At 49.0% G+C, this 20,405-nt stretch overlaps 5 protein-coding genes across 5 annotated transcripts; 2 read left to right on the top strand and 3 right to left on the bottom strand.

Annotated features, from left to right (window-relative positions):
• Positions 1-29: 29 nt before the first annotated feature.
• Positions 30-1,796, bottom strand: P175DRAFT_0554501 (putative cellobiose dehydrogenase). Its single transcript, XM_040900562.1, has 2 exons — positions 223-1,796; positions 30-156 (listed from the first exon to the last, which is right to left on the bottom strand). The coding sequence occupies exons 1-2, from the start codon at positions 1,768-1,770 to the stop codon at positions 49-51; spliced, it is 1,656 nt and encodes a 551-aa protein (XP_040756645.1). The 5' UTR covers positions 1,771-1,796; the 3' UTR covers positions 30-48.
• A 1,318-nt stretch (positions 1,797-3,114) lies between these two features.
• Positions 3,115-6,322, bottom strand: P175DRAFT_0506745 (uncharacterized protein; the record flags this gene model as incomplete). Its single annotated transcript, XM_040898222.1, has 5 exons — positions 3,115-3,788; positions 4,809-4,810; positions 4,880-5,051; positions 5,121-5,963; positions 6,028-6,322. 5 exons carry the CDS (start codon positions 6,320-6,322, stop codon positions 3,115-3,117), a joined length of 1,986 nt encoding a protein of 661 aa, XP_040756646.1.
• Positions 6,323-6,643: 321 nt separating this feature from the next.
• Positions 6,644-9,678, top strand: P175DRAFT_0472357 (phosphatidylinositol 3-kinase VPS34). The gene is made up of 2 exons (XM_040895125.1): positions 6,644-6,802; positions 6,867-9,678. Exons 1-2 carry the CDS (start codon positions 6,744-6,746, stop codon positions 9,505-9,507), a joined length of 2,700 nt encoding a protein of 899 aa, XP_040756647.1. The 5' UTR covers positions 6,644-6,743; the 3' UTR covers positions 9,508-9,678.
• Positions 9,679-9,834: 156 nt separating this feature from the next.
• Positions 9,835-11,169, top strand: P175DRAFT_070526 (putative GTPase MTG1). The gene is made up of 2 exons (XM_040901080.1): positions 9,835-10,215; positions 10,297-11,169. Exons 1-2 carry the CDS (start codon positions 9,949-9,951, stop codon positions 11,062-11,064), a joined length of 1,035 nt encoding a protein of 344 aa, XP_040756648.1. The 5' UTR covers positions 9,835-9,948; the 3' UTR covers positions 11,065-11,169.
• A 105-nt stretch (positions 11,170-11,274) lies between these two features.
• P175DRAFT_0472360 (pre-mRNA-splicing factor ISY1) lies at positions 11,275-12,327 on the bottom strand (the record flags this gene model as incomplete). The annotated part of the gene is made up of 2 exons (XM_040895126.1): positions 12,245-12,327; positions 11,275-12,030 (listed from the first exon to the last, which is right to left on the bottom strand). Exons 1-2 carry the CDS (start codon positions 12,245-12,247, stop codon positions 11,275-11,277), a joined length of 759 nt encoding a protein of 252 aa, XP_040756649.1. The 5' UTR covers positions 12,248-12,327.
• Positions 12,328-20,405: the final 8,078 nt, after the last annotated feature.

Below are 20,405 nucleotides of genomic sequence, written 5' to 3' on the forward strand. Positions count from 1 at the left end.
CATAAAACTGTATCTATCTGTCTATCTATGTTGTTAGCTCAAACAGGTCTATTTCGTAGCCAGGATCCTGTGGACAGCAGCTTCGGCAACAACCATGACTGTAGCCTGAATGTTGCCAGTAGGGAGATCCGGGTGGATACCACCATCAACAATAAACTAAATCCGCAAAACGTGAGATAATATTCGAGAAAGAAGAAGAAGAAGCAGAAGATTAAAACCCACCAGGTTATCCATGCCGTAAACTTTAGCATCAGTATCAACCACTGCGGTACCGTTGAACCGGCCGTCGTCAAGCCCCATCTTCGTAGTAGACGTATAGTGCACACCGCCGGTTAAGGAGCCGATGATAGCAGAGGTGTTGGTATACGTGTGAAGTTCAAGCCCAGTGCCAGGGGCGGTGATATCACTGATCATCTGGTTGATGAACATCTCTGCGGCTTCCTGGTCTCCCGCGGTCTGCAGGTAAGGCGATTGCTCCATAACGGTGTTCTGGTTCGCATCGAGGCCCAGAACTCCACTGGAGGTGAGACCGTGGGTCATGTAACTGGTGATTGTGACGACGCCGTCCGCGGTAGGGGCACACGATCCCTGATAGTATCGGGTTTGGTTGTCGCTGGCCACGTTGGATGTGAAGAAGATCATCCGGTGCTTGCCCTGAGTCAAGACTCCCGAGCTCTCGTCCTCGTAAGCCTGGATTTCATCCCCCGCGCTGCCGTTCAAGATCGCTGGTCCGTCTAAGGGAGCAAAAGTACCGTTGGTTTTCACGATGATGGAGAAGATGGGGTGGTCCTTCACGCCCACACCGACGGGGAGGTTAATCCACTCGTGTCTGGGCGGAACGGCAATGCCGCTCTTGTTCGCCGTTTCAATCTGAGATGCTGGGCCAATTCCAGAGTTGAAGAGGATGCGGGGAGTGGAGAGAGCACCGGCGGCCAGGATCACACGGCCCTTTGGCGCAAGACGGATCCTCTCGGTTTGACCTCCGCCAGTCTGGGCTTCGACGCCCACCACCCGACGGCCGTCACGCACAAGTCGGGTCACCTTGGTTCCCAAGCGAATCGAGAAATTGTCGTGCGCCTCTGCCAGTGGAAGATAAGTGCGGATGGGACCAGCACGTTTCTGATCCTTGATGTTCCACGCTGGGTGGCTGTAGACCTGATGCTTCTCGTTGGGTTGCGCACTCATGTCAACCGATGACCAGCCGAGTTTCGAGAAGAACCCGGACAGGAGAGTATACACGCCCTGGTCGTAGCGCTTTCCATCAGCAGAGGGCAACAGGCTGCCGGGGTTCCGGCTGTACAGGCGGTCCGCGGCGGACTCGACATCGCGCCATTTCCAGCCCTTGGGCCACCTGTCGTCGAAATCGTGCGCTGGCGGGTGTACAAACACCATGTAGTTAACGGTCACTCCGCCACCGAGCACACAGGCTGCCGTGCCCCCCGTGTCGGTGCACATATAGTCGTTCCATACATCCAGGTTGCCAATATCAAACGACAAGCCGGGAAGATCAATCTCGGTCAGGGTGTTATTCCATGAAAGTGTGTCGTTGGACCCCGTGGCCACTGTAGGGCCGGTACCTCGCTCAAGCAACAGGACGGACTTCTTGGCTTCAGCCAGCCTTTCGGCAGTGATGATACCGGATGGACCACCACCAACCACGATGTAATCGTATTCCTTGCCATGATCTTGGGTAGTATGAGCACCATGTGCCAGAGCAATTGAGGCCCAGCTGGAGGCCAGGAGGCCATGAGCAAAGGATGTTCGCATCATGAACAGAAGGAATGGAGGGAAGATAGAAGTGTATCGAGCATGTCCTGAGATAATTCCGGTTCCATGCTCAAGAGAGATGGGCCTTTTTAACAGGTCTGGTCAATACTTTTCATTCAATGCAACCCGGAATACTTCCAAACATGCAACCTGCAAAGCTTCAACATAGCTTACAAACCCATTGTAAATCAATTTCTAACAGAGAGGAGCCTTGATGGGGCAGCATATGTCATTAGCGGACAAGATCCGCTCTTCTTCCCACTCACTATAACTATACTATTCTTTTTCGATGTTTACCTACGCAAGTATGTATAGTGAGGGCCAAGTGGGATGAACGACTATACTACCAGATCAATTCACTGGTTTATACCTAGGACTTTCTTACACTTGCACCGTCTATAATTCCTTACTTTACATAGAGATATCCAGCATACTTCCGGGCACACAGGCCCAGTCTGGGAAATTACCGCAATGGACCGAAACCAGCCAATTAACCCTGAGTTGTTATTCTAGAATCTCCCTAACTATGTAGAGCAAGGATATCCGGACTCCCGGAATTACGTACCTAGGTCCTATGGTAGAAAGAATAGTCAGTGGCCATGAAAACTGATTTCTTCAGGACTGTGGGTTCCTCCAGGCTTCAAAAACATACCAATCTGCCGAAATCTTCCCAAAAAGTCCTGATTCTGGGCCCCAGTTTACTAAAAAGAAGTCCAAGAGCCCACTTCACAGCTGCTAAGTTGCTGACATTGTGCTGACAAAATCTGATAACCCAAACAGCCATGGTTTTACTACCTTCATTGTGTTAGGGTTGTGAAATTAAAGGATATACGGAGAGTATGCGCATTAAGCTAGATCTAGCAATGAGCCTCGTGCCCTACTATGATATGATGATCTTGATTTTTTTTTTGTCTTTCCAGAGTAGATCCTTGTACTTTTGAAACGCACTGTTTCGTGTATATAGGTACTGAAGTTTCCTTTTTTTTTTTTTGAAGTCGATAATATACAATATCCGAGCTGTGCCGTGAAAAGACTGACTGACTCAAATCATATATGGATAACTTAAACCTAACCTAATCTATCTTATCCCACCACCATTATAATAATAATAATAGCTCCTAGCAAATTCCAGCCTCACTTCTAGACCTATCTCTAGTGAGGATACTGGCTCAATTGTGATTGAGTTTATATATAGAGAGAGAGAGAGAGAGATCATTATGGCCTGGGTACACGCTCTGGATCTAAATTTAACCCCATTCAAAAGTACTATACACATTGGATTTTTAAATAACTAACCTGGTCCCTGATAAATGCAAATTGTACAAGAGAAGAAGAACAAGAAGTAGATTAATTTGTCAAAAACCACTCCATCACCGTCCTGAATACCCCCTGCGCACCACTCTCAATCACATCCCCATGGCACGGAATCAACCGATTAAACTCCCACTTATCAATCCGTCGCATCGACTCTGTAAAGGCCTTCCGGTCCCTCTTGGATAGAACATACCACACAAACCTCTTCTGCCACGTCGCCGGCGGAGTGGTCGTCATCAACGGCTTGAGAATCGTAGTCCAAATCCCCGAGGTCGCACTCTCCCCTGTTTTCGAGTATTGCTCGCGCGCAGGCAAATTAAACAACAAATCCCCCTCAATGAGCGTCCGAGACGGCTTATGCAAGAACACCAACTCCCGCGACTGGTGCCCATACACGTATTCCGTCTCAAACTCCGCGTCAAACTCCTCCGAGATCCGCTGCTGTCCGTAGTTCTCTTGCCGGAAGATATGCTTGAACGGGGTATCTTTGAACTCGGGGTTCGATTGGCGTTTCTCCCAGAGACCCTCGGGCGCGATGATTTCGGCCTCGGGGAAGGCGTTTTTCCACGGTGTGAGGTGCAGATGGTGTTCGAGGTCCAGGGCGGCAATGTACTTGACGTTTCCGCCGAGGCTGGTGATAGTCTCGCGCACGCTGGGAGTTAGGTTGACGGGGGAGAAGACGGCAATGGAGCCAGAGGACATGCGAACTATATCATTTTTTTTTTTTGGTACTGTAAATAGATACTCTCTACCTAACGACGCTTTTGTCCTTTGAGAGAGAAGAAGAAGAAGAAAGTGGGACATACCTAATGTTCCTCGTCCTCCAAACTTGACCCGGCCGAATCGCGCAAAGGGCAAGCTTAGGGTAACGACGTCAGAAGTAACATGGCGGATAACCATGACCTCGTCAGGATTGGGGGGAAAGAGTTGAGGGGCCATAATAGGGGTAATTTTTTTTTTTCTCAAGGATCAACCCTCTTCTGTACGCATATAACCCAAACCACTTCCCTCTTATTAACGCAGAGCGCAAACAGCCACCACGGAGCTCAGATGCAAATCGAAAGTGGCCCAGCAAGCCTCTGGCTCCAACGTGTTTAACAGCTCGATAGGTCAACGGGTAGGTAAGATGAGAAATGAAGATTGAAGACTAGATAGAATGAAAAATATTTTTCTTTTCTTTTTTTTTTGGATCGTAGTCGTAAGGCTATGCAGAAGCTTCAGCACGAGAGCGGATAGAAAAAGGAAGAAAAGTGACGTCAATGGCTGCATTAAGAAAGTTGTCACTTCGGAGAAAATGGGGGGAAATACCTTAATAATAATAAAGCTCGAGATGGGCCTGCTATATAATACAATACTACGGTTAGTATATGCCTATCATGGTACTTGGTCCGACCGGAATTGGAATCGTACTTACTAGTAGAACCCCTTTTTCGAGTACTACCCAGGTATCTTTTGATTATCTCCCTAATTTCTGCCGTCGACTTTGAGTGACGCTTTATATCCCACTATTTTTGACAGGATCAGAGAGACCTCTCAAGTTGTCTTGGTTGCGTGATTTCAGGCCACACTGCCCAGAAGGTGATACCATTTTACTAGGTTAGAGACTAGATAGTGCCAGGATGGCCAGTTCTAGAATAAATCTTTATATTCTATTTGTAACGGGAAAACTCCAAACATTCCAACTAATGGGGTATAACTAATCAATCAGTAACCACACAACGGCCAACTCCTGCGGCGTAAAATAGACTCTTCACTAAGAGGAAGTAATGAATCGAGGATGCCCGAGAATTAGCTATACCATCCCTGCGCAGTGTTGTCCTTTTCCTCCTCACGATGGGGGATTATAGAATCTTTAATATTGTACACCTCGATGAGTTCACGCCACGTATCAAAGTCGAGACTGAACACGGATTGGTGCTTCTGGACACCTCTTCTCTGGGCTTCTCTAGGTGCGAAAGGTTTCGAGGGATCTGTTGTTTCAAGAGTTAGCAGGTCTCTCCCTCAATCCGAAGAATCTTGGATGGAATTTGGGATCGTACGCAACGTTGGCAAGCCACGGCTGTCCACTGAAATCCCCACGGTACCGTCTCTGACTAGGAAGCTCAGATAAAACAGGTTTTCTACAGACTGCCCAAAGGATTTCGGGTTGATGCAGAAATTGAACAGGGGAACCCCTCCATCATCGGCAATATTATACTGGGCCATCACTTCCTGCGCTTGCTCGGGGGTCGGCAATTCCGGTTCATTATCCAACACCTGCTGAGCACTATCTTCACCGTGATTTCGGGTATCCACCAGTAGTTTGTTGATGCTGGTGCACATAACCGTGAGGTTAGCGGTCTCCTGTTTGTCCAGGTCCTCCTCTCTTAGCTCTTGCGGCCGGACAGCCTGGGACGGGTCGATTCGCTCTCTAGCCCTTCGCTGTGCTATCTGGCGCGTGCGTTTCTGCACAGACAGCGGGCCAAGGAGAAAGCCAGACACTGAAGGTCGGGAACTATGGCGGAAACAAGCAGCGCGTCCAAGCCAATCCCAGTTCATTCCATCACCCTGATCCTCGTCATCACTGATGTCTGGGTCTGGCTGGGTTCTTCTAGGAGCACGACGACGCTGGGTGCTACTAGCCACGGTACTTGGATCCTCTGGACCTGCACGCATAAAGGCTATACATTTCGACACAAACTCATCCACATCAATTCCGGCCCCCGAGTCACCTAGAACCAACTGGGCGGTTTTTTTATACGACAAGTCTGCTGCGTTGACGAGGAGACGGGAGTCGATGGTCGCATCAGAGGTTTGTTTGATATTTCGAAAGTACTGATTTGCCTTCAGGATAGTGTCTTGAATTCCACTATTCCCTGCCTGCAAATATTCGTTCCGGGAATCTGCAACATGATTAATCAGTGTTGGAAGCGCGGGAACAGGAGGAGGAGTAGTAGTAGTAGTTACCATTCAAGTCTCGGGTTAGGTCTCTAAGTCCCTTGCGGATTTGTCGTCTTTCCTTCTCGTCTTGATCAGGATCGTAAAACTCGGCTCTGTTATTGTGTGGTGGTTGCGCCTGGCTGCTAACCTGGACATTTGACGTGCTGTTGCCCAGGCGTTGGCGCTTTGCTTTCTTCCCTGCGGAAGGCATGGTTTGTATCTGGTTTCTCTTTCTAATATGGGTCGAGCTTTGCAGATTCTCTTTATCTGAGGAAGATACAGGCGATGAAGCCTGGAGTGAGAGTTGGGGGGAGCGCGCCATGCTCACAAGGCTGGATTTCTTTGATAAACGGTAATGCAGAAACAAAGCGCGCTTGCGATCAGCCAAAAATATAAACAGAGAGAATGAAGAGGGTAGGTATGCTCAATTAATAAGTCGTTGACCAGGAAGCCTCACAGTCAATTCCCATCAACAAGCTTCCTCATCCGGCGTGTCTGGGAAATTTCCTATTTCGCCTGGCAGTCTTGACGGTTCCGCGCCCAAACGCGTAACTGCAGGCCATCCACGTGATGTCACCTGTCCCGCACGTCATCTTGCGACCAGAACAGGCTGCAACCAATCAGCGACGGCATCATCGGTCCTGTTTGAACAGAGCTCCTCATCAGTTAGGTACTGTCACGACTCTAGCTGAGCCTCAGCCATGCGATAAGGAGGGCTGGGACTGTGATTCCCCTAGTTGAGGATGGAGGCCTTTACATTTGCGGTTTCCACCCAAGTGGATTTCCCACTTTACATCAAGATGTATGCCAAATGCCCTTGCCAGGAGAGGTGATTGTTGGAAGGTGACAAGTTAACCGGGTTACAGTGGCTCCCTAGAAGGAAAGCAGAAGCAGATACCATTTTCCGTCCTTTTAAAGCAACCGGAATTGCGACATATCGGGTCCGCACAGAATCCGCTTTCTGATTTGTTCGTCACCGTGCAACTATGGTCGGAATCCAAGCCCCTCGGAGTACCCTTACAAACCTCATACAAAGCATTCAAGACAAGTCGGTCCTGGAATGAATGGCTCCAACTGCCTATAGCTATCAAGGACGCGCCCTTTAAATGTCAGCTGGCAATTACAATTTGGGATTTGTCACCGTTTGGTGGCCCGGGAGCGGATGGCCATGATATCCCGTTTGGCGGAACAACTATATCACTGTTTGATGTAGATGGCAAGTTGAAGACGGGTAGGCAAAAATGCAAAGTGTATCGTCATAAAGCTGCAGATGGGTTTTCGTCGACGACAACGCCTTCCAGCCCACCCCAAAGACGTCGAAAAAGCAACATTCCCGACCCACTGGGTCCTTCCTTGGAAGAAATGGAACTAGAACGTGTTGAAGTTCTCATTAAAAAACATGAGATGGGTGAGATCCCTCGAATTGACTGGATGGATCAAATGGTTTTCCGTCAATTAGAAAAGTTGAAGCTTAATGCTGAGGAGGCCGCAAGGAAGCGCGCTATACTCTTGAAAGCTAACAAGGAGAAATACACCAATGGCGACGATACCGATCTCAAAGAGGAAGAAATTGACGATGAGAATTTCATCCTATACGTTGACTTCCCTCGATTTGACCATCCCATCGTATGGTCGGATCATGAATACCCAGCACCTCCAATCTCCTCATATCCCCAAAATACGCCTGGGAACCCAAACTCTGCACTCAAACCTCTTCCAGAGGTCCGCTTTGGTCCAGGGATTGAAGGGGTCGATGTTGAAGGCGTGATTAGAATTTACGACCCCGAGGTCGGTCAAGCGGGCAACCCTTGCGAAGATAAACATCGAAGGCTTATTCGTAGCCACCGGACGGGCATCATGGATCGGGATCTCAAACCAAACCCCAAGATTCGCGACGATCTCAACGTGATAATATCATATGAACCCACACAAGACCTCACCGCTGAAGAAAAAGATCTTGTCTGGCGGTTCAGGTACTATCTAACCCGAGAGAAGAGAGCGCTCACGAAGTTTGTCAAGTCAGTCAATTGGAGGGACGTGGGTGAAGCCCATCAAGCTGTCGAGATACTCCCAAAATGGACTGAAATCGATGTCGATGATGCTTTAGAGCTTCTTGGTCCAACCTTCGACAACGCCGCCGTTCGCTCATATGCTGTTGAACGCCTCCGCAAGGCCGATGATGATGAGCTGCTCCTGTATCTTTTGCAACTCGTGCAGGCGTTAAAATATGAAGATAACACAGATGGAAACGCAGATAGTGCTGCCCATGACTCCTCTCTTGCTAACTTTCTCATTGCCCGTGCAGCCAACAACTTCAAACTAGGTAGCTATCTGCATTGGTACTTGATGGTTGAGTGCGACGATGCGGGGCCCGGTACACTCTCCTCTCATCGCAGACTATTTGCGCGGGTGGAATACTACTTCATGACAGAGTTGGAGCAAATACACCCGGACTACAGGAAGACGCTGCTTCGCCAGGGTGAACTGATCGCGGTTCTTGCGAAGATCTCCAAGGACATTCGTTTCGCTCGAGAGAACCGCGTCCTAAAGATTGAAAAGCTGAAAAGGTACCTCAAAGATCCTAAAAATGAACTTCTGCAGATCGACCCTCCGCTCCCACTTCCTTTGGACCCTGATGTCTTAGTCACGGGGTGCTACCCTGAAGAATCCAACGTCTTCAAATCCTCACTGTCCCCCCTACTTATCACCTTCAAAACTTCTGAGGGACGCAAGTACCCAATCCTATTTAAAGTTGGCGATGACCTTCGCCAAGACCAGCTTGTTATCCAGATCATCATTTTGATGGATCGTCTCCTCCAGAAAGAGAATTTGGATCTCAAGCTCACCCCATATCGCATTCTAGCCACCAATGCTACTGCGGGTGCTGTTCAGTTCATTCCATCAACCTCGCTTTCGGCGGTTTCAGCTAAATATAAAACTGTCCTGGCATATCTCAAGGCCAATAACCCCGATGACAGTGAGCCACTTGGCATCCGGAAGGAGACAATGGATACCTATATCAAGTCTTGTGCTGGCTATTGCGTGATCACATACCTTCTTGGTGTAGGCGACAGGCATCTAGAGAACCTTCTCCTGGCCCCAGATGGCCACTTCTTCCATGCAGACTTTGGCTTCATTCTTGGTCGGGATCCGAAGCCGTTTGCTCCCATGATGAAACTGTGCAAGGAAATGGTCGAAGGCATGGGCGGAACCACCTCTCCGCTTTATTTACAATTCAAGCAATACTGCTTTACCGCTTACACCACTCTACGCAAATCCGCAAATCTCATCCTCAACCTGTTCAGTCTGATGGTCGATGCCAACATTCCTGATATTCGGGTAGAGCCGGACAAAGCAGTTCTAAAAGTCAAGGAAAGGTTCCATCTTGAAATGACCGAAGAGGAAGCCATACGACACTTCGAGCAGCTTATCGGTGACAGTGCCAACGCCATATTTGGCGTGGTCATTGACCGTCTCCACGACTTCGTACAAGGATGGAGAGCTTAAATTACGGAGTATGCTCGTCGTATGCCAGTCTGTCCTTTTTGCTTTTGTTTCCATATAGTAGGAAACGGACCAGGCCGCAATGAGCCATCTCAGCACGAATGGAACGATACCCTTTTCTGTATTAGTATAACAGATATATAGATCTATGAATAGAACGGTTTTTACACTTTCAAATACCAGAGATTCCCAAATTTCATTATGCCGCGTTTCGGCGCCCAGTACAAACACAATTGATATACACCGCTTTGCACTCCGCCCAACCACCCGTCGGCAGAATCGTAAGAAAGTGGTTGTAATTTTGGGTTTTCCGTCATCGAAGAGAAACCAGCTGGATAATGAATGAGGACAGAATTGCGATGCGATAGATGATGCGGACAAGGGGAGCCCATTCATTGTCCTCAGAGACACTCCTTTACAGAAATAATTGGATATCCTCCCATAATGGCTGCTAAATTTATACCGCGCCAGGCGTTCCCCAACTATGCCTCCATACCCCGGTCCTATTTCCTAGGTCACCATAGGGCTGGATTAAGGAAGATGCAGAACATGTTGTCTTCGATTGATTATGTTGTTGAATGTCGCGACTACAGGGTTCCTGTCACCTCCGTGAACCCTATGTTCGAGGAAGCCCTTGGGAAGACGAGACGCCTAGTTGTTTACACGAAGAGAGATCTGGGAGCGGCGGCGGATTTAAGCTTGCAAAAACAGGTAGGTTCGAACAAAAATTAGATCTCAGACTTTCGTTTCTTCATGGTCGGGTTGCTAATATCCTGCTTCCGTGTCCTCTAGACTGAAAAGACTATTCGCAACTTCGATCGCAATAGCGCCGTTTTCTTCGTTAGCTCGTCGTCCCGCCCAGATGTCAGCTCTATATTGAATCACCTGCGCGAAGATGCCGAGGGGCCGGACAGGCTTGTTGGTTGTCGTGTTATGGTTGTTGGAATGCCGAATGTTGGTAAATCGACGCTGATTAACAACCTCCGCAATCACGGTGTTCGGAAAGCGAAAGCAGTTCAAACAGGAGGACAACCGGGTATTACGAGGAAGATCGGAACACCTGTTAAAATCATTGAAAGAGAGAATGGCTCCCATGTTTATGTGCTGGACACTCCGGGAGTCTTTATGCCCTACGTTCCGGACGCAGAGAACATGCTGAAACTAGCTCTCTGCGGCTGCGTCAAGGATTCTGTGATCTCACCCGTCACATTAGCAGACTATCTGCTGTACCACATCAATTTACATGATGCGAATGCATATCAACGGTGGTCTCCAGCCACCAACGAAGTTCTTCCTCTTCTCGACAGATTTGCGCGTCAGACGGGTCTTCTCGCCAAAGGTGGGATACCAAATATCGATCTTGCCGCTCTCCACTTTATCCAGAAGTGGCGTGCTGGTGAACTAGGCAGGTTTATGATTGACGACATAAAAGCGGAAGAGCGCCGTCGCGAATCAGGAACAAAGGATGAGGCGAGCATGAGTCTCACTCAGGCTTTGAAAGCAGAGAAGCTGGCAAGGAAGCAGCAGCAAGTATTGGATTCTGTAAATAAGAGCAAATAATTCCCCGCGGAAGTGTATATTTATATCAAGACCTCTTCAAATTCTTCCCAGTTGAGCTTCAGTAAGCGTTACGGGAGAACCTTTTGACTAGCAATGCAATTGCAGTCATTCAGAAGACAAAATTAACAGACAAGACAATCATTATGTGTGTATTCGGGATGCAAAAAAAAGAAGGATATAGAATGAAAAGAAAAGGCAACCCCCCCACCCTTAGGAGATCTTGTCCAAGAGCCGCCTCCTCCGCCTATCGACAAGTTCCTCTTGCACCTCTTCCAACGACGGCAATCGCCATGCAATCCCATCTCCAGCATCCCCAGGCAATGGCTCCCATCCATCCTCGACATCATCATCATCCTTCTTCCGTAGTTTCTCCACCGCCTCCTTCTCCCGCTGCACCTCATACGCAAGCAGCGTCCCATCCTCCTCATCAAGCCCATACCCAAAATAATTCGCATCCACTTTCTTCGTCGCAATATCTCCCCCTCTCCCCGTACTCTCAGCTTCCTCCTCCTCTGCAGGTCTCCTCCCCCGCCTCGCCGCAGCTTCAATCAACTCCTTAACACCAGGTAACTCCCTCGCGCGCCCAAAATACCGATACCCCTTTCCACCACCGGGAATCTCCCTCCCTTCATCATCGTACACCCGTCCCGAGCCACGCATGTAATTCGGCCCGCCCAGGTTCCGGATCTGCATCTCCCACGTCCACTTCTCCCGCATCAACTTGTTAATCTCGTCATTCAAATCCCGGATCTGGTGGTCGCTCAGAATGGGTTCCTGGATCCGCGACACCTTGCGTGAAATCTCCTTGAGCACTTGGCCGCGCCACTTCTCGCACATCGGAATCGAGTCAACGGATGTAATGGCCTTCGGGCGCCGCGTGCGGCCCATATCGATGATGCCCAGGTCCGCGGCCTGTTGGGCCCGGAATCGGAACAGCATCGACTGTGCCTTTTCACTGTTACGTGCCTAGATTTCATTTTTGTTTTCCCCCCGGAGAAGGGAGGAGAAGTTGCAGTTAGCTATCTGGGGGGAGGGGGGATTCTCTTGGGTTTTCGGGGGGGGGGGGATTTTGGTGTATAACCCGGTCTCGTTTTTTTTTGGGGGGGGGGGGGCGAAGATGCGCGGTAATGCAAATGTGATCTTGCCCGGGGACGGGTGTTCTGGGGTACATTAGACTCACCATTTTGAAAAGATGCACGGGTAGACTCGGCTGAAGTCTAATGCCTTGCGTGGGAGTGGGGGAAGGTCGAGGAAGTCGTCGTCCCTATTTCAAGAATGAAGTGTACTTGATCCAAGCTCGGGTGGGTCGTCAATCGTCCCCGCAAGCGAGCGCCAGTAACAGCCGCGCGGCTATTGTATTTCACCCAACGCCAACCAGAAGATTATGATCCTTCGATGAAAAGATGTGAGATTTAATATCCAGTCGACGTTTTTGGAGTTGGGTGATCTATGTGAGTAATTCATTGAGATGCTCGTCTACAGAAAGATCTTCGTACTTGGATTGCATGGGCTGTCACCAGGAAAGTCAGGTAGGTATATAGTTACATATTTATATTTATATTACTCAGTATATTTCTGCGGGATGGCAACTAACAATTGAAAACAGCAAGAAAAGCAGATATGAAATTAAATAATTGTCATCGATATACGCCCTCATCCTTCACTATGAATATCAAAAGTCCCCCCCCACCAAAAAATTATCAACCTCAATGGCTCATTCAACTTACAAGCAAGGTCATCATAAAACATTTAAAATCCGTGTACACGTAAGAGCAAACTAGGTAAAATAAACCGCAAACGGGTCCATCTCGTTCAGCACTCCGTCGTCATGCAGGTTTGCCGTCGTATTATACTCGTAATCTGTCGTTCAGGCCCTAGTTAAGAGTTTAGCGCCTGTATTCAAAAATTTGTTGCGGTGTTGAGCAGAGTCGTCCGGCTGCGAGCTCCTCGTGATTCCTTACAAGAAGCCTTTAGTGTTGCTGGGCATCCGTTGTGGCACGTCCCCGGAACTATAAACCCCGCTTCCTCGTCGGCTACCAGTGTCGCTGAAAGCAGAGACATGACTCCTGCCGAGGGCGCTGCCTCCTCTTTCAACGCGAAGAGCCTTCCACCCATTCAACTCCCGTTCAAGCCTTAGAACCTTTTCGCGCTCTTCCCGGGACTCCCGCTCCGCTCGACGCGCCTGTAGCTGGGACTCGGATTCACTTTGTTGAAGCTCTTCAATATTCTTAAGAAGGCGCTCGATCTTTTCACGCCCCCTGTTTAGATCATCGTTAAGCTGAGTGTTCATCTTATCGCGTCGGTCGATCTGGGATTGTAAATCTTTCACTGTACGATCGATATTTCGCAAGGACCGTTGCTCAGAGTTATTCTTGGCTTCTTGTTCATCCAATAGAGTCTCCAGCTGTTGATGCGGTTTTTTTTTTAGTATGTTGCCATATTTTGGGACGGAAAGAAAGTTATACGTACGTCTTTAATTCTCTTGTGAAGGAATCGAATGTCCTGGCTGCCTGTAGAATAGCTCTTTGTCTCCAAGTCAACACATCGTAGCTGGGATTCTTTCAACTGCTTCTCCAAGGCGGCCTTTTCCTTGAAGAGCTGGGCATTAGCCTCCCTCTCGGCGGTGACTTCCTTCTGCATCTCGATTGCTAAAGCCTCGGAGCGTCTCATCTTTCCGACCGCGGCAACGGAGACATCTTCCTGCTGAGCAAGTTTAGCTTTGAGCTCGAGGAGCTCGCGATCCATACTAGCGGCGTTACGCATGGATGGGCTCTCCCCCTTGGCGAGATCTTCTAGCCGCTCCCCGGCTTCTGTCAATCGAGCTTCGAGCATCTTCTTCTCCTTAAGCAGCATCTCGCGTTCCGTGGTAATGTCCTCAACTGATGTTCGTAGGCTTCTAACCTGCGACAACAAGGAGACAACCTTGGATTGAGCATCATTATGGGCGCCAACTGCCTCATCACGAGAGGTAGTGACGTCTTGAAGCATCATCTCCATGCGGGCCTTTTCCTTAGCCCAGGTTGAACTGTTCAGCACTTCGTTATCCCATTTGCTACGAAGATCTTCGAGCTCCTCACGGAGACGAGAACTCTCCTCGCGAACGTTGAGGACCTTCTCGCGCTCTATCTCAAGCTCACTGTTGAGAGTTGTGATCTCCCTCTGGTATTTCTGCCTTGTTTGCTCCATTGAGGTTTCCTTGTCCTCGATGTCAATCGCCCGTTGATTCCTGTAGTCCTCGAGCTCATTTTGAAGACGTTGTTTAGCCTGAAGTGCGGCCTGAAGCTCTGCGGCCTGATCCTCTGTTCTGGCCTCGAGGGCCTGTGTTTGGCGGTCGAAATCATGAATCATCGCTTCCATTTGCTTGCGTTCCGCCATGATATGCGCACAATTGTCCTCGGTTTCTTGGGCTTGAGACTTCGCGAATTGTTCGGCACGATTGGCTTTCACCAGCAACATCTCTAGCTGCTCAACCTTGCTGAAATGCTCATCGGCACGACTCTTGTATAGACTCAGGCTCGATGCAAGGTCGGCGGATTTCGAAGTTTCAGCATCCAGGCGAATTTGCAGGTCAGAGAATTCCTGAAGGAGCTGGTTTCTGCTAACCGCATCCTGCTCTCTCGCCAGCTGCAGCTCCTGTGCTTCCGAGGACGCATCCCGGAGTTCAACTTCAAGGGTAGCCTTCGCTCGTTTGAGTTTCTCGAATTGAGCTTTAGCTTCAGTAAAGTCGGCAAGGGACTCATTGTGGACCTTGAGTAGCGATCGTCTGGATTGCTCCTGAGAGTTGATGAGATCATACAATTCCTCGTGTGACTTTGCTTGAACATCCCGCAGCGAGAGCTCTCCCGAGTGAATGCTTCTCTCAAGAGCCGAGACCTTCTTGGCAGAATCGTCTAGTTGATCATGTAGACGACCATTTTCTCGTTCGAGTAGTTGCATACGTCTAATGGATGGGCTTTCGTCTTGCCACATATCCCTAGGAGCCGACCTCGCCACTTGACTTTGAAGGTGCTTATTTTGCATCTCGCTCATTTGGAGTTTGTTCTGAAGCTCCTCAATCTCTGCTGCCATGTCCATCCGTTTTTGATAACCGACAGTGTCCACGGTCCGGTCTGAGCGCGCAGAATCATTCAAGGTGTCATTCAGGGCAAGTCGGCGATTAGGGGTCGTTGGTGCACTAAACTTCTTCGCAATACCATTTTCAGAGTTCTTTCTCAAGTGAGTTGGAGTACGAGTTCCAGCAACCTGGTTCTGGTCAATTTCCTCCAACAACGCTCGCTTTGACGATGAGTAGCGGGCGTCAAGCTCCTTCATCTCCTCTCCATGGCGACGGCGCATTTCCGCAAGTTGGCTTTCAGCTCGACTATACTTCTCCTCAGATACTTGCAGCTTGCTTTGCATTGTCTCTAGTAGCTGGGCCAGATCAATCTTCTTTGACAAATCCGGCTGTATCTTCTCCCACGATTCTGCAGAGTGGTCAGCGTCCGGCTCAACAACTCTGTGTAGAAGCATGAGTTGGCGATGAAGGTCCTCGATTTCCCTATTTGCAGAATCCAAAGAGCCTTGAAGTTTTCGAGTATTTGCTTGTGCTTGGGTTCTCAATTGTCTTTCAGTCTCCAGGTTACGATTCGCTTCTGCCAGCTGAATGGAAGCGGTGGATGCAGTCTTCTCAGCATTGCGACTAGCTTTGTGCTCCCGATTTACTTCGTGAGTCAAGTCTTCCATGCTCAATGCAAGCTTCTCCTTCTGCTTCTCTAAAGAGGTAATAGACAGCTGTAGATCGCCTAACTGGCGGGCTAGCTTCTTATTATCATCTTCGAGCTTGGCCTTTTCCTTTTGGAGTGTCACGACGCGCAACCGCTGGCTTTCGCTGGCTTTCGAGGTTGATCGGGCAATGTCAAGATTCTTTTGTTGGATTTTGGTAAGTAGTGTGCGGTTATCATTCTCCGATGCCGTCAGTCTGCCCTTAAGAGTGACCAGCTCTCTCTCCAAGCGTTCCTTGTGCTGGTCGTGGCGAATGCGGAAGTTGTCAGACTCGGCAATGGCGTTCATTAGTTCTTGCTCTCGTACTGCAAGCCGTGACCTTTCAGCGTCTATTTCCTCTAATTGACGGGACTTGTGATCTAAATCCTTTCGGAGACTCTCGAGGCGCTGTGTATTTTGCGCATGGAGGCTTTGTTCAATCTCAGCCTCAGCTTTCAGACGAGCGTTTTCGACATCAGTAAATCGGTCTCGGAGCTGGATCAGCTCATTTTGGAGTTCCTTTCGGGATTGTTCGGCGGCTACCCTGGCCTCCGTAGCACGGCGAAGAGTATCTTGTTGAATGTACATTTCCTTTTCAATCTCGATCTTTGATTCATTCAACGAGGCGTACTTGTCCGTCAATTCCGCCAAGTTATGTTCTGCCAGCATCTGAACATCATCTCGTGACTGGCGTTCTCTGCTGAGCTCTGCTTGTACTTGGAATAGCTGATCTTTTAGATCGTGGATCTGCTGCTCGAGAAGCTTTCGACTTTGACTAGCTTCCGCGTCCTCGGAAATCTTAGCTTGGAGAAGGTTTTGGACATCAGCCGCTTCGCGCTCCAGCTGGGCCTTCTCTGATTTCATGGCATCTGCCTGGGCTTGTAGCTCACGCAGTCGCTTCTGCATACTGTCATGGCGGGTTGAGAGAGAGGCCTTTTCCGTCACCAGCTGCTGTTTCTCTTCGTTGTGCTTTTTCGTGTCGTTGCGGAGGACTGAGAGCTCACTTTCCTTACGTCTGAGCATTTCTTCATAGCCAGTGGATGTGGAGGACAGATCCGAAATTTGCTGTCGAATAGACCGATTCTCATCAACAAGCTCCTTGACTTGCTTCCTTGATCGGTCCAACTCTTTCGAGGTTTTCGCAAGCTTCAGGTCAAGGTCTTGGTCTGTTTTTAATATCTTTGCCTCCAAGTCCTGAAGTTTACGATCCTTCAAGCTGAGGTGGCTTTGGAGCATTTTCATCTCCTGGCTGAGCTCTCTCATCTGGCTATCTTTTTCAGAGGAAGACATTTGCATTTCGACGATTTTGCTCTCAACCTCTTCAAGGCGCGCTTGCATCTCCTTTTTCTCGGTCTCAAGGCGTTGGATAATTTCGCCGGCCTGCTCCAGTTGTGTTTTACGTAGCTCAAGGTCTTCTTCGGCCTTTTTCTTAACTAACATGAGCTCATCCAACTGATCTTCGAGGCTTTCCTGGTCCGCAATGGCGCCAGCCAGTTTTTCGCTCAGTTCAAGCTCACGGACTTGAAGTCGCTTGAAAATCTCCTCCTTGTCAAGGGCTAACGCTCGTTCGCTTTCCAAGGTTTGCTGGATCTTCTGTATCTCTATTTCTGCGCGACGTCTCTCTTCTTCAATTTTGTGCCGCTCAGCTAGATCCTCTTTCATCTTCACTTCGAGCTGTTGTATTTTTTCATCTCGTTTCTTTACTTCGTTCGCGGTACGTGTCTCTCCCAGAAGAGGCTTCATCGTAGAAAACAATCTCCACCAAGGATTCGATTTCATGTCTAGGTAGACCCGGAAATTGTGTTGGATGATGCGGGTGGCCTCGGCACGATACAGCCTTTTGTTGGAGATTCGTCGCTGTACGAAGCCTCTCGCAACTGATTGGAAACGCGTCATGATGGTACGGATGAGTTCGTCACGTTTTTCTTCTAACTCTGCGAGGACTCCCGCTCTGAAGAACACCTTCGTTCTCCCAACTCGGAACCAGGCTTTGTCCAAGGAGAGCTTTTGTAGCATTGTCTGAGCGGCTGCTTGTCCATCCATATAACCTTTCGGCATATCCCGACAGAGTACCTCGTATCGCTGACGGAACTCGGTAAAGGAAAGTCGGTTCGGGAATCCGGTCCGGGCGATTCTGATGCCTTCCAAGACACCATTGCACCTTAGCTGATCGAGAACAAGGGGGGCATTCAGCATCTTCGGACGCTTTTTGTGGTTGGGAATGATACAGCGCACAAAGTGTGGATGGGTGGAATTCAGTTCATTCATCAGACTCGCCAACTGTTCTTTGTGCCTCTGGGCCACTGTACGGAACAGACCCTTCTTAACCCGAATTTTGGGATAATCCTGCTCATTATCCGCTCCTCCACAATCTGAGAAAAGGTCGGCAACATGGCGGTCTTGTGAAGCGGCGAGAAGGCGAGTAACGTTGTCGTTCAAGGGATCTTTGTTCCTCTCCAACCAACCTTCGGTACTGTATTCGACTTCCGCCGCATAATGGGTAAGAACAAACCCTTGACGCAGGCGGGAAGCGCGATACTTCGCAGACTTGGACTCCCAGAGCGAATGGAGCTTTTCTGTGAAGGATTTATCTGTCGCTTTGGGCATAACACAATCTTCATCTAAACAGGAGAATATTCCAATGGGGTTAGTCACCTCGATTAGATCGATGGTTGGTTGCAGGTCTTTGCCGAAGTCAATAAACTGCCACTCAATCTGTTCTCGTGCATATTCTTCCTGCTCCAAGACAAACATATGATGGTTGAAAAATTGCTGCAGTTTTTCATTTGTGTAGTTGATGCACAGCTGCTCAAAGCTATTAGTTTCAAAAATTTCGAAACCGGCAATATCGAGGACTCCGATGAAGAAGGTGTTTTCTCCTGTCACAGTTGTGCGATCTAGTTGGCTGTTGATGCGGTTAACCAGACTTCCAAATCCTCGCTCGTAAATCCCCTTTGCTAGGGCATCTAGCGCCAACCGAACCTGGTCGGGAGTCTGAACTTTTTCAACCCATTCGCGGCCTGCCTTAACTTTGGGATGCAATAGCCCCTTCACAAAAGCCTCAGTGCCTATTCCTAGCAGCTGGCAAGCTCTTTGGACACTGTCAAGAGCGTCACGCCCGAGAGCTGCTTGGTCAGCCCGTAGACTTTCCTTCATGATGGTGATGTTTCCAAGGTGAAGGACGGCAGCTATCGTGCGAAGAATGCACAATTGATCATCTTCTGAAAAATTCATGATATGGAATGCCTCAAGCAAGGCATTCCATTCGTGCTCGTCAGATACGCCAGCGATACTGTCATTTCCCTCTCTGGTGTAGGCAAAATCTTCGATATCCATGTCTGAGAGAAGGAGCTTCTGCTTCAACTTCGGACCAGCGCCTCTGAGTAGTTGGTAGAAGATGTGGTAGTTTCTCTCCTGTGAGTTTTGCTTTACCACGCGAGATTTCTCCAGTAGATACCAGTCAATCGAGGCGCCGGAAATTTGCCCAGACCGAGAAAACTCAATCCTAATGAACTTGCCGAAACGAGATGAGTTATTATTCCTCACAGTCTGGGCATTACCGAAAGCCTCAAGAATAGGATTGGCTCTGAGTATTTGTTGCGAAAGAGTATTCATTTGTTTGGCACCAGAGCGTGAATACATGTTATCCGACGTTGCGACAGCCGCAAGGTACTGGATAACTTTCTTCGTGTTCTCTGTCTTACCTGCACCGGATTCTCCCCTACGTCCAGGTTAAAATATGTTCAAATAGTCTCACAAAACTTGGAGAAAACTTACGTGACAAGAATACTCTGGTTTTCTCCCTCCTCTACCAGATTGCGAAATGCTTCATCTGCCATAGTGAAAATGTGGGGTCGGGTTTCCTCCCTGCTTCGTCCCTTGTACATTTTTATATATTCATTGGAGTAGATTGGCAACGAGCAATAGGGATTTACCGTGACGAGGAATAGGCCGGAGTATGTCTAATTGCGCATCTGTTAGCCTGAAATATGCGGCGGGCACAACTGAGGCGGGTGAACGTACGTAAATTAGATCTGCCTGGTATCGGGTATGAAGATTATGTACCACCGAAGCTTCGTTCAGGTGTGTAAGTTCCGCCATGTCGTCTGCCTTGTCAAACTTCGCCGGGTTCACCTTGTCAACCTGTTCAACGTCTACCTCTCGCTGCTATGAAATTGTCAGCATTCTCATGTGAGGTGACGTCTGACGCATCACGGTTATTGGTCATACCTGGCCATCGTCGCTTTGTACTAACAATCGGCCTCCTCTGTCCTCCAACACGAGGCCTTTAATGAAGGCCTTCTCCGGGTCACGTAGCCAGACGTATTTGTTCCCCGAAAAGTCATTATCGCCCTCCAGTCCTCGGATCTGATCCGCACCCCGTCGCAAGTCCTCAGATTTAATGAAATCCGGCGCAAATGTGCTGGAAGCAACATCATTCCTGAGAGAGTTGGATCTTTGCCGAATTACATTTCGTGAGAATGGGGCCAGGGAGGAGTGCGAGATAGAGGATGCATTTCGAAAGTGGCCTTTCGCCTCTTCAAATTTGCCCGGTGACGCAATGATCGCTGACTTTGGGCGTGTTTTCGTCTGCGGACTTG

Source organism: Aspergillus ochraceoroseus (assembly GCF_002846915.1).
Source record: "Aspergillus ochraceoroseus IBT 24754 chromosome Unknown P175scaffold_1, whole genome shotgun sequence".
Classification (NCBI taxonomy): domain Eukaryota; kingdom Fungi; phylum Ascomycota; class Eurotiomycetes; order Eurotiales; family Aspergillaceae; genus Aspergillus; species Aspergillus ochraceoroseus.

What these genes read in the sequence shown, in the direction of transcription:
- P175DRAFT_0554501 (XM_040900562.1), bottom strand. Translation starts at nt 1,770, where the DNA reads ATGATGCGAACATCCTTTGCTCATGGCCTCCTGGCCTCCAGCTGGGCC. An exon ending in TTTACGGCATGGATAACCTG is followed by an intron (nt 157 to 222) that starts GTGGGTTTTAAT and finishes TTGCGGATTTAG; the next exon opens with TTTATTGTTGATGGTGGTAT.
- P175DRAFT_0472357 (XM_040895125.1), top strand. Translation starts at nt 6,744, where the DNA reads ATGGAGGCCTTTACATTTGCGGTTTCCACCCAAGTGGATTTCCCACTT. An exon ending in TTCCCACTTTACATCAAGAT is followed by an intron (nt 6,803 to 6,866) that starts GTATGCCAAATG and finishes ACCGGGTTACAG; the next exon opens with TGGCTCCCTAGAAGGAAAGC.
- P175DRAFT_070526 (XM_040901080.1), top strand. Translation starts at nt 9,949, where the DNA reads ATGGCTGCTAAATTTATACCGCGCCAGGCGTTCCCCAACTATGCCTCC. An exon ending in ATTTAAGCTTGCAAAAACAG is followed by an intron (nt 10,216 to 10,296) that starts GTAGGTTCGAAC and finishes CGTGTCCTCTAG; the next exon opens with ACTGAAAAGACTATTCGCAA.